Source organism: Dreissena polymorpha, chromosome 2 (genome assembly GCF_020536995.1).
Source record: "Dreissena polymorpha isolate Duluth1 chromosome 2, UMN_Dpol_1.0, whole genome shotgun sequence".
NCBI classification, from domain to species: Eukaryota; Metazoa; Mollusca; class Bivalvia; order Myida; family Dreissenidae; genus Dreissena; species Dreissena polymorpha.
The window spans coordinates 92,457,210-92,470,341 of NC_068356.1; the positions used below are offsets into that span (position 1 = coordinate 92,457,210).

At 34.5% G+C, this 13,132-nt stretch overlaps 1 protein-coding gene across 4 annotated transcripts in view; it reads left to right on the forward strand.

Moving 5' to 3' along the window:
* Positions 1-13,132, forward strand: part of LOC127868058 (paired box protein Pax-5-like) — an 84,313-nt gene that overhangs the window by 47,005 nt on the left and 24,176 nt on the right. For 3 of the 4 annotated variants that reach the window (XM_052409643.1, XM_052409645.1, XM_052409644.1), the window contains exons 3-4: positions 3,630-3,795; positions 9,739-9,936. In XM_052409643.1, coding sequence (XP_052265603.1) covers positions 3,630-3,795; positions 9,739-9,936 — 364 coding nt within the window. Of the gene's footprint in view, positions 1-1,593; positions 1,723-3,629; positions 3,796-9,738; positions 9,937-13,132 lie in introns of those variants that run through there. The other variant, XM_052409646.1, reaches the window with a different exon arrangement.

A 13,132-nucleotide genomic window follows, 5' to 3' on the forward strand; every position in this document is an offset into this window, starting at 1 on the left:
CCTTTCTGTGAGCTATAAAAAAGCGTTTGTGTAGTCTCAGTAGATATCAAAGAATTTTGTCCATTAACAATCTTGGAAATAGTACAAAGGAATATGATTTTATGAACACCAATTTCGAATGATTCATCGTGTCTATGATAAAGTTTTATGAGCAACAATTCGTTCCGAAGGCACATTTGTTGTCTGCTCTTTGATGTTTAAAAGTGGTTTGATGCTTTAATATTTGTGGACGCTAATGGTAGAAAGTGAGATGGTATCGAGCCTCATCATTCATTTGATATGTTCGCCTTCGTTGACATTCAGGATATATTCGTTTGTGAAATTTACTTCAAATTTGTATACATAATTTGTCCGTGTTCAATAGGTGTTTAACAAGGACATATACATTTCAGAGTCATAATGGGTAATGCATACATACATATATATTAAGATATACTATTTTTGGTCATAAATGAAAATTTATTTAATTATTATAAAGTGCAGTTAAAATTATTTTAACAATTTGATTTGCAATTAAATTAATTTAATTTGAAATTTAGTTGTAATTGGCAAAACTGTTGTGTTTTTTTCAGTGTAATATTTTTGAACATCGTATAACGTCGAACTTTCTGGCAATGTTAATAGCATGTCAGTTACGCGAAAAGAAACTGGACTTTAGTGTTTACATTCTGCTTTTTTTCCCTCACTTTCTACCATTTATTGCACAACCCACCCCGTTTTGCTTCAACGGTTACTGCTCAGCATGCGTATCACGTTGACGTCGCGACGGTCGTATTCGCAGAAGTCAATTACCTTACATATGCGAAACGTATACCTGGGGGAAATTTCATTCCAGTGTACAAAGAAATTAAATCGGTTCCATTACCTTATCACAGACGGTGTTAATGCTGTTACCATTAATAAAGTATGAAGCGACGGATAAGGGAGCAAAGCATTTGTTTCTTAGTGAGTTTTCTCGTTGACATTTCTATCAGCCGGTGTCAACTCGAGATTCAACTTTTTAGCAAGCCAATTGTAAGGGCTGACGTTCAGGTGTCAATTTTCAGTCTTCTTACGGTGCGCATATAGACTATCAGTAAATTACGGGACAGCTACCTGAATGCTCACATTTGAAGCGTTTACGCATGCCATTCAGGGTATTGAAAAGACTACCTGATTGTTTAAAATAAAACACAAGAGTATTAAACCTCAGTAGATCTTGATCTTCCAATCAGCGGTACCGTGACTGTTAACAGAGTGATTGTGCGTTGAACCCGTACGGGGACGGTTCGAAGCTTGTCGTTGGAAAAAATGCTCAGTGTAAATTTGAATTTTAAGTCAATTCTCAAAATGGACTATGTAAGGATATTGTGACTTAGTGCGAACTTGGAGATAAACGTGTTGGTTATTAGTCATAGTTTTAAGTTATTTATTTGTTATTTATTTATTTATTGAAACACTTGTGCTATCGTATGTGCGTGCGTGTAGTAAAAAAAAACACCTACAAATCTACAAAGGACTGATATATAATACAAAGCAACCAATCATTAACGCTATTGACAATTATGGAGAAAGTGTTTGATATGTCGGGTCACATGGCCGGTTATCCCCAGGGTCAGCCTATGGACCAGCGGTTTGCCCCCATGCAGCAACATTGGGGCCCCTACCCTCCGCCCACGTCCTTCAGCCCCTACCACCATTACCCCCGCGGATTTGATATGTTTCAGGGGAATTTCATGGACGGTAGGTATTGGTTAGGATTTAGATTTTCCGAACGCATTGCTTTTCTTTGCTTTGCAGAGAGGATTCTTGCTTTGTTACTGTTAATTTTGTTTTGCAAGTTGTTGAATAGTTTTGGATATTGGAAGTGTTTCCTTCGGGAAAAATCGATGCGTTGTTTCTATTTCAAAGACAAGACTTTAAAACTTCAGAATTTTGTGTTGATGCTGCAACATGTATAGTGTATAGTTTGGTCGTCGAAGCCAGTTATGGTTCTGCCCTTTGTCTACTGTTCTCAAGGGTCAGAATGTCTTACTATTGCCTAAAACATTTATTCCCAATGCTAAGGGAACACATTCCATATCATAATACAAAACGCGCGAACATACTTAATCAACCAAACAATCGTTCTTAATTTAGTTTCTTACAAATCCGATGAACATTTTGGAAGCTTAATACATTGTGAGGTATAAATTAAAATGAAATCTACTGCAGTTTTATTGAGTTTATTCGCCATCGTGGCTTTGTACGTTTTGCTTTAAAAAATAAGGAAATTGTATGTCGTTACTGTGATGTATTTTTCTTATAATCCAGTATTAATTATAAAGAATACTGGAACACTTCAGTAACTACATTTACAATGAGTTTCGGAAAATCCGAAAAGGCAAAATACAAGAAAAATAACTTGCCATTACTTTTATAACCTTGATAGTTCAGATTTTTTCCCCATTCTTCTATGTTATTTAAATGGTTGATTGCATGTGGTAATTGAACCTTGTTTGATGAGAATATTCCGTGTATATCTTCCTTTAATTAACAATAACGTGGCGTTACTTTGTAGAGAGAATGTTGATACCATGATTAACCGGTCACTCATTAAATATGAACAGAGTTTTCTTTTTTGATTTTTTTTGTATTTTTCTAATACAGTAAATCAAATTTTTTAGATAATTGTGTATTTCCTTTTTCATTGTGACGCAGGATACTACTTCTATATTATTATAATTATCATCATTATTATTATTATTATTATTATAATTATTATTATTATTATTATTATTATTATTATAATTATTATTATTATCATTATTATTATTAGTTTTAGTTTACGTTTTTTCTGTTGGACCTCTATAGAATTGTTATTTTATTAATATTATTATCTGTGTCATTTCAAATATTAAATAATCGATATTTTTTAGATTTGTTGTACTGTATTATTCATTATGTTAATATTATTTAATCATGCAAACATCTAAGTCCACATGTGTAGGAAGGTATCAATATTTTCCAATATTTACAAACACAGTGTTAGATCAATAGAATTGATTCGGTTCCAGATTGATTATCTGCCAAATAGAACAGATGCATCATTCACGCGTCATTATGACAATTAGTTTTATTGGTGTCTTTTAATATAGTGCACAGTTCGTATATCGAACACTTATAATGGATGCCATGAGTTCGAAATACCTGACACAAAGTTTTGACAGAAAAAAAGCGATGTACATAGCCGTCTCTAGTTTGCTTGGATGAGATTACCCACTAATGACTATCAATATTTTAAACGCATCCTAAGTGAATATTAAAAAAATAGTGTTGAAGTTTGTTCAAAATTTGTGCATTATTTTTAGCTACAAAGCATATGATTGAAGAGACATACTTTAAGTAAATTAAAGCATTAGTTTTGGGGCATTCAGTAAAGTAAACTTATTTTTTGTTCGGTTTTATAACTTGGGTCGTGGTCTTTTGGCAATATTTTTTTTCCTCTTTGAGATTTTTTTAAATGTTGGCGAAATATCATCACCTGTAATATTTTTAGATATACATAGTATGCCTAATTTTAGAAATGTTATGTAAGATACGTTCAGCAGATATAGCTTTTTCCAATGGTATACTGTAACATTTCTGACATGGCTTTCTTATCCTTGCAGGTCATGGCGGGGTAAACCAGCTGGGTGGGGTATTCGTGAACGGCCGGCCGTTACCGGATGTGGTACGGCAGCGGATCGTAGAGCTGGCCCACACGGGGGTACGGCCATGTGACATTTCCCGGCAGCTGCGCGTCTCGCACGGTTGTGTGAGCAAAATTCTCGGCAGGTATGGCGAGCAAAAGTGCGTTATCATTTTGTTCTATATTTGCATGTTTGTGACACATGTGTTTTTGTCGTTAAGAGTTATTGAAAATTTCGTTTGAAAGCCACCTCAATTTATTCGTGAGATAGTGTGTGCCGTCGTGTAAAAACTAATTCTGTAAAGTCAATAAGTATAAGATTTACCACCAAGATTATTCTGAAATTTCTCGGGGTTCTTGTATTTAATATTTCAAACGCATCAATTACTCACCTTAACCCTTTGCATGCTGGGAAATTTGTCGTCTGCTAAAATGTTGTCTGCTAAATTTCTAAAATAAGCATTTTCTTCGATTTTTTTTTCAAAAAATACTATCGGAATAGCAAACAGTTTGGATCCCGATGAGACGCCACGTTGTGTGGCGTCTCATCTGGATCCAAACTGTTTGCAAAGGCCTTCAAAATCCGGTTCCAGCGCTCATACAATACGAACACTTCGTTAATCCTTTACCACTAAGAAACGTATATTGACGCATTTGTAGTGCCTTAGAAAGTTGAATTTAATTGAAGACCCGTTCTTACGAGATTCAAGTTTCAAACTTAGGCTTCATTTCCAAACCTTAGATGCTGATGAGCAGCAACCAGCATAAAACCTGAACAGACTGCGAGTTACTCACATGCTGTTCTGGTTTAATGTTGTTTACACATAGTGATTTTCACTTTGCTTTTGAGTGGGAAAGGGTACTTTCAAAACATAGGTTTGTGCAACCAAACGCGAATTGCAGTTACTCAACTTGGAATATGCCTTCCTTAAGGCATATAATTCCAATATAAACTGTGGACGGTATTCTTTTGGACTAAATATCTTGATTATGGTTTTTTCTTTTAATAAAGTTGATTTGACGTATTTAAAACTTTATGTAAAGTAAAATAACGAAAACATTAACATTCTGCGGGTGTTGAACACGATGTTCGTTTCAAAGAATCTATGCCACTTATTTAAATTGTCGATATAGCGTGTTGCACTGCAATAGCAGTTTCTGTGCTAAAGCCATATCCGGAAAACATACTTTATTCCAGCAATATCTATTTAGAATACTTGTTACCTTTCACAACAAAAACATGTTTGTCATGGTAGTAATTAAAATGAATCCTTTGCTTTACATTAGGGACTAAATCGGTCTTAACATGGAAACGCTTTTTTGTTGAGTTCATATCAATACAGAATTGCTTGGTATGTGATACTATTGCATTTAATTACCGAAGCTTGAAGTGCTCATTTGAATTCGATCTAAATTTGAAGATAAATATTGCATTCACAAAAAGAGCAACGAAGACTTGTTTTAATTTTTCGAGTTTATATTGTGTTATTATAACATTTAAGTCTTCGAATCTCTTCTTTCTTGCGCATGCTTTGTAGTGACACACATTAAATTTAGATGTATCATTTTTTATATCTGCATATACATGTATACATATATACCCATTATATGTTAAGATCTGAATAACAATGTTTCACACGTAAAATAAAGCTCACATATTGTAACTGGAGATTTTGACAGCATGGCCATCTGTTCCTGTTTACGAAATATTAGGAATGAATAATACAGGTACGTTTTTTTTTATGTCGTTCTATGAACTGAAGATAAAAGGATGTTTTCGAACCCATTATTGTAAGCGGGCATCATCATAAGTGATGTATTTACGTTTGCCACACAAGGGCACATATGTAAATGAAGACCTATCAATTGCAATTTACTATATTTTGAAATATGGCTTTATGAATTGTGTAATTTTACACATTCATTTTCTTTTTATGAAAGCTATTGTAGTACAAAAATGGAAGTTGATAGAACGATAACATCTACAAAGGATACTAAAAGGTGTAAAATATTATGTTGCTATAGCAACGATTGCTCGTACACTGTTTTATCTCCGTAGTATGTAAACCTCAATGTAAACTATGATTTCTTCTTAAATGAAGACTATTTTTTTTATAACCTTGTCATATCATATTTCGTTCGTGTGAACATATTTTAATACAATATTCACATTTCCGTGATGTGCGGTTTCAGTTATCATAATGAGTACTTTCAGTTGACTATATAAGCATGAATTTGTCAATATTTGTGTTCATATGAATTTTTGTAATTAACAAAAAATACTTATACTGTTCATAGTTTTAATCATCGCAAATCGAACACTTGCCTTAGATAAAAGACTAACGGATTGCTTTGTGAGTTGGATTCCTTCATTTAAATAGGTGTCTCTTAATTACTATTTTGTCTTGAAAAAATTGTACTGATTGATAACTTTCATTTGCTGATTCTTGAGTACTACATAACTTGCAACATTTGAAAAATGATTTCAATACCATCCATTTATTTGTTGAAAATGTTCTCACCTTAAAGGCTACTTGGTCCTCTTCTATACATGTGTTCTTAAGGTAGCGCACCCCTAATGGGCACATATCCAAATATGATCTAATTAATTATTTTCTTAATCAGCATCATTTCACTGAACTACATGCAAATGTGTAGGTAGGCTTTGCATGCTTTTAAAAAAAATCTACCGATTTTTTCAAAACCACCCCAACGCTCGGCTTTTGTCCAGTTTATGTTCACCCCTGGAGTATATAAAAGTTCCATAATTCATTCAAATTTCCAAATATGGGCAGGCAGTTGGTGTGTACAGATGCAGTAAAGGTGTTTAAAGTTTAAAGAAGATGAAATAAGTATTCTTTTACAGACATTTATTTTTTACACATTTTTATCTTTGGAAGAGCGCCATGAAATGTAAGTGATTTCAGCCAAGTTAAAATAGGGTCGGTTAAAAACAAAGTGTCATATAATTCAAAATAGTATCATATAAGTTATATTTTAAACGTAGTTTTTTTAATAGAAACACTATATACAGCAAAAAATACCAAGAAATAGACAGATTTACCGTTTACTTTAAAAAAAAAATGCAACATGCACCATTCGTATTTTCAGCAGTAAATCACCCAATTTAGCCATAACGTTGTTTTAATTTTAGAAATTGAAGGATTTGCATAAAAATCAACGTATTTAACAATAAACATAGCTTATATGCTATATTGAATCAGATTACGTTACAAAAGAAATAAAACGCGTCGCAAAAAGTATGCGATGTCGGCAGGATTCGAACCTGCGCGGGAAGATCCCAAAAGATTTGTAGTCCATCGCCTTAACTCTCGGCCACGACTACGACACATTTGTGCAACCTTTAAGTATATATCCATAAGTTAACAGGTAAAAAGGCTCGTCGATCTTTGAAGAAATCGCGAAATCGTATTTTTTGAGATGATATTTGGATCAAAGTCAAAATTTATTGTGAAAATAATGTATTCTAAAGGAATTACGTAAACATATATCAAAGTTCGAAGTTTGAAAAAAATAAAATGCATTTCTCGGAAATAACCGATCATTGAAGATCGGCAATGATCGTAAAATAAATCGCGGGAAATCATTAGGGGTGCGCTACATTAATATCTCAAATCTTTCTGATTTGAACTCGACGTGAAATTTATGTGACCGTTAGCGTCTTCCACATACATCATAATGTCGCTACGCCTATTATCCAGATGGTTAAGTACTAACACCGTACGCGATGCTGGTTTCATAATTAACTATATGTCATATGTATATACATATATTTGCATTTGATCGGTAGTTGTCCCAACTGATGATGAATTCAATAGGCTATTTATGGTCGACAAGTTTATTAGTATATGTTGTGTGCTTTATTTTTTAATATACTTAATTTTGCAGTCTCAAAATTTTATTACAATCAACTTTTAAGTTGTTTATTACAAAATGAAAGTATGCATTTTATAATTTAATTTTAAATACATAGTATTTTTGTTTTTTTAATAACAATAGCTTGACATACTGTTCTTACAATTCGTTTGTCTCCAGCTTACAACATATGTGGGGAAAAAAATTTGACGTGATGTCATGTGACTCAAGTACAATATCATGGCCAATCAATTGAATCACTGACACTGTATTACTATTCGAATGATGCCGCAATGTGGATTGTTTGTGCTAAATAAACATGATATTTTTATACAACATTTATTCATTAATCCTGACACACCTTCAAACGCAAATCAATATGAACAGGTTCATATTTAGGCGTTTAATGTAAAACTATTGTTCTCTCTTATCTGTAGTCTTGTGGTGTTCCGTGCAATTGCTTTTCCTTTGGTTAGTCATAAGTAACTTATACGAACGTGAAGCTAGTGCTAGCTAGCTTTTGAAAAGTTGTAACACTTTCGTCGACTCAAACAAGTAGTTCAAATCGATTTGTCTCTTTTGCATTATATACAGTTTTGCATCAAACCCGCACAGGCCGTGCAGTTTGGTCATTAAAACACGAGCGGAACGTTAAGTATAATGTTTAAAGAAAAACAAGACAAATAACGTGCAGCATGTAAGAAATAACGTTCATCATGTAAGCAATAGTAGAACGGACTACCCTCGGTGTTTGCGTGTCCAAAATTTACTGAAACAAAATCGCATAACCCGCCGTGCGCCCATGAATGTGCGCTCTGTCCGCCGTGTACCTATTGCCACCCGCGCGCCTTTGTGGTCACCGAGATGGATTTGTTTCAAAACCTGTAATTATTGGAACTATTGAACCTGGCGTTTTCTCTCGGATTACTGCTGCTTGTATTGGTTTACAAAATATACCTTGTCAAAATTCAGAAACATTTTATTCATGTCGTTTTTGCTTCGTCGGCAAGCAATGCACAGCAATTTCTGCTGAATGGAACCAATGGTTTCTATCATTTACTGCTTGCTCAATTACCAATATGAGGAGTTTTAACGTTGTCTTGTGTTTCATTAATTAAGCATACTGCTTTGTCAATTGATTATACTTTTCCCGTTTCACAAAAAAGTTCCGACCATTTATTTTCAAACTCTATATCGCCATATCGCGTCCACGATCAAGGGTCAATTAGGTCTGGGCATTTAAATTACTTCAATACAAACGGTCAGTTTGTGAGTTTTAAACTATTCGCTGCGAGCTTTAGTTGGCTCGCATTAATGATGTATCAAGCCGGAATTTAACTCAGTTAGTCATCGATTGTAATCGAACTGGGCCTTTGTTTCTCCTTATTGGAAGCTCTACGTGGTCGCACCGCAGATGCTTGATAATATTTTAAGTTTTACAGTAACAGTTTGCAAAGCTGCTCACAGATATCGCTTGCATCAGTACTTTTTCGCAGTAACTGAATAGAGGGTGATGACAAATATGAAAAGTCCAATAGGCATTTGGCTACGAGTTTGTAATAGCATTTGCAACAATACGATTATGTATATAAAATAAAACGATGTTAAATCAACCATATTTCTGTTTGGGCTTTTAGGCATGTTTATCTCTTTCCGACCACAGTTATCTCTTTGTGACCGAGTCGTCCAACCACCCAATTTTAACATTCATTAATTAACTGGTTGAAGATGCAGTGAATTCTGGGTTGACGCCATATTAATTTAAAAAGATTTTAATGTATACATCTTTTAGACATACGTATTACCTTTCTTTGCATCAGGGTTTTGCTTTCTATTGAAAAAGAAATCGATACTCGAAAAGAAACTAAACAGGGGAAAAGTCACACATTTTACTGTGACCTGCATAAAGGAAGCTTGTAGTATACGTTAGTTCTAAGTCGTTACACGCTAGACAAAGCTCTTAGTACATCATTTCTCGAAATATTACCTCGTTAAAATTAATAATCAACATCAAGCTAAAATAAATTACCACACGAGTCTATTTTTATCATTTAAGTATCATTGAATCTCTCAGATAAATGCCCAATCTCGTTGTTTCACATATTACGAAATATTCTAAAACCGTCATCATAAGGAGAACAAAATAATTCGTCATCGTTCATAATACATAAGCATTATGTAGCTTAGATAAATGACCGATCTTGCCATTGCAGATATTACGAAACAGGCTCCATAAAGCCCGGAGTTATAGGCGGCTCGAAGCCGAAGGTGGCCACTCCTGCGGTGGTTGAGGCCATAACGCGCTACAAGGCGGAGAACCCCACGATGTTCGCGTGGGAAATCAGGGACCGTCTGCTCTCCGAGAACGTCTGCACGAGCGACAACGTGCCCAGCGTCAGTTCCATTAACAGGTGCGTAGTTTTGCCCGTACCCATACTACTGGTGCTGCTTGTAGTTTGCTGAAGTGTGGTTATTGGGCTGCTTTAATTTTGTTTAAACCACGTCAAGGTTAGCTTCGTAAATATATGCCTTGTTTTTTCCACGTCAATACTATAATAAGTACTAGTTTGTTTGAATTGTTTGATGGTGGTAGCTTATAAATGTTTAATCAGTAAGGAGTTAATAGCAATAAGCACTTTGTGGTCGCTGATTTAAGTGTGTTTGGTGGTAGTTAGGATGAAGATGGTGCATTCGTTTGTGTTAGAATATCACATAATACAATTATTTTTATCCCATCATCAGACGTGCATTGTCGAAATAAACCACTGTGAAATAAATTTCGGCAATGCTGAAATAAAGTTGTCACGCGCGGCGGAGAATGGTCTTATTACTCGGAATCAACTATAAAGTAATCATTTTTAGTAAAATCGAATCAGATTCAACAAAAGAAACAATTTGATACCAAGATGTAATATATTTTTAACACATAATGCAACTCAAAAAGCAAAAAAACAACAAACATTATTTACAAATATTAAATGCGCGTACTCGTGACGTCATTATTAACACGTCAATGCATGTTCTTTCACGCTAAAGCTGCAGTTCTGTGTAGTTCGATTTTCCTATTCTATTTTTAAAGAAATAATTAAAGACTAAGAAAATTGATGGGATAAATCAAATACTAGGTCGGTTAGGCTCGTGGTTCAGATTTTCTAAGCCTCGCAAAATAAACTTTGCTTTATTCGGCACCGACCTAGTATTCTCTATTTATTTGCTTTACGTGTATATGTTAACTGTTTTCTTCAATTAAGTTTTGTGTTCGGTTAATTTTCTTTTCATTTGCAAAGAAAACGCAATTCTTGTTAAAAAGAAAACTTTATAATAATAATAATAATAATAATAATAATAATAATAATAATAATAATAATAATAAATTATAATAATACCGGTAATAATAGCAATACTTATAATAATGATAATAATTATAATCAATGTTTAAAGTACAAGTTTTTTATATATAATATATATATATAATAAAAGACTGCAATAAAAGGCACTCAGTTGAACATAAGTATATTTGAATTATTGCTCTCTTATTAATTCTCCTTTTAATGAAATTCTTGCTTACAGTACTAGTTTTTGTACCTAATACACGCGTTACAAATTGCACATAAAACCCTCTCATTATTTGCAACTGATCCGTCTTAATTATCTTCATATACGTCTAAACATCGTTTAACAAACTCTTTCTGTTAAAGCCATTAGCTACACGTATAACACATGTTTCATTTTTATTTGCACCGACTACAAATAAATAGGATAACTTGCTAATTGTGGGGTCGAATTTAACAAACATCAAGACGAGAACGCATTTCCAGATTTCCAGACCTCGACGGTCTTCGTTTGCATTGAATCATATCGACATAACGTGGAATCAATCGAGTCTTCGAATAATAAAATAACTGTGTGCCAATAAGCGTCAAAATAAGACAATTTAACGGGGTTTGCCGTCTGTCCAATTAGGAGTTAAGAAGCCCGTTAGTGCTCGAAGACTGCATTGATGTTTAATTATATCTTGCACCAATGTTACGGCTATTGTCATCGAGTATCCGTCACTCAGACTCAATTTAATCACACCGCAGTCGGACCGACGGGGACGATTGGGTGCCAATGAGGTGGAAACCGGGCTTTTGAGGCCGCCTTGTGTGCATGTTTTACGCAACGGTGACCCAACACCTGGCAGAAATAGCTTCTCCCCGGAACTGATATTGACGCTGGTTTGGCCGATTTTTCATTCTATAAAAACTACCCATGACTTTGCATAAAATCTGATTTTTTTTATCTACCATCAATCTGTAGAAACAACTTTGGGTTTGCTTGATTTTCGCATCGCAAGTTTGATAATTTTCATGACATTTAATTCCATGAAGCAAAGCGAAAGGCAAGTTTCACAATATTTTCTTATATTTCAAAAGTTTCTCAATACATCATTTAGTCCCAATTTTTGTTCTTCTGAAAAACAGTGTCGCACCATACTTTGCTTAATTCAGTGATAACATCGAACGTGTAATATATTTGATGGATATATTACTGCAATCACAACAGAGTCATGGCATGAATTCCCACCGACTTGTCATATTTATATACCTGTGACCTAGTTTTATTTGTAATGTAACATGTGCCATTAATTACCTTTTTACAAAAGCATTATTCGGTTGTGCAGTCTACAGTGTCGGTATGCTTGACGAATTGTTTATAATATTCTGTTCGAATCATACTATTGAAGAGGAAGCCGTGCATGGTATTTGCGGAACGACCTTAGATTCTGCGAAACTTTTATAGTGGCATTTACTCTAGTCTGACATTTGGAAATATGCTATTTTGAATGTTTGTGAGTTATTATTATGAGCCTAATTGTTATATCTAATATTAATATGGATGACTTCAAAAAGACTGCTATGAAGTTAGCATTTACATGACCAATTAGTACAAACACTCCTTATGGCATACAACCGTTTCACGTTGTTTGGTTTTGAAAAGTCAGATAAGCACACGTGAATTATACTTTGCTTAATGGTTTTAGGCTACACATATAAATAAGAATCTAGTTGTATTCCGTGTATATACGTAGGATGAATCAGGTATAGAGTTCATTCGCTTTAGATTTTATAAATTCAACATGAATCGATGACAACTATAATATACTAGAAGTTCTCACGCCTTTTTCAGCCTATATGCAGAAACTAGACGTATGAAACTTGCTATGCTTCAATATTGTTCGGTGATTAAAACGTTAAATTCATGTTTGTTTGCCTTCCGTGTCACACTATCCAGTTTGTTTCCATGTTAACACACATACAAACTGATGTATTATGAAATCTGAATTAAATATTCTGTTTGCGCAAGTGGATAAATGAATGAAGCTACACGGTAGGCCGTGCGCAACCAAGTTACGTTATCGAAGCTGCCAGCGGGCCGTGAAATGTGTCGCCTTGTCCGATTACATGCCCGGGACACTCGATCCACCACACTTTGCTACCCATCGCCTCCCCTCACTGCCCCGGTAATGAGCCGCGCCGGCTGCGAGTGAATATAACGTTTATGTTGTTTTGTTAGAGCGTTTTAGGGCCAACCCGGTTTGTTTACTTTGGCGCCCAATCATCCGCA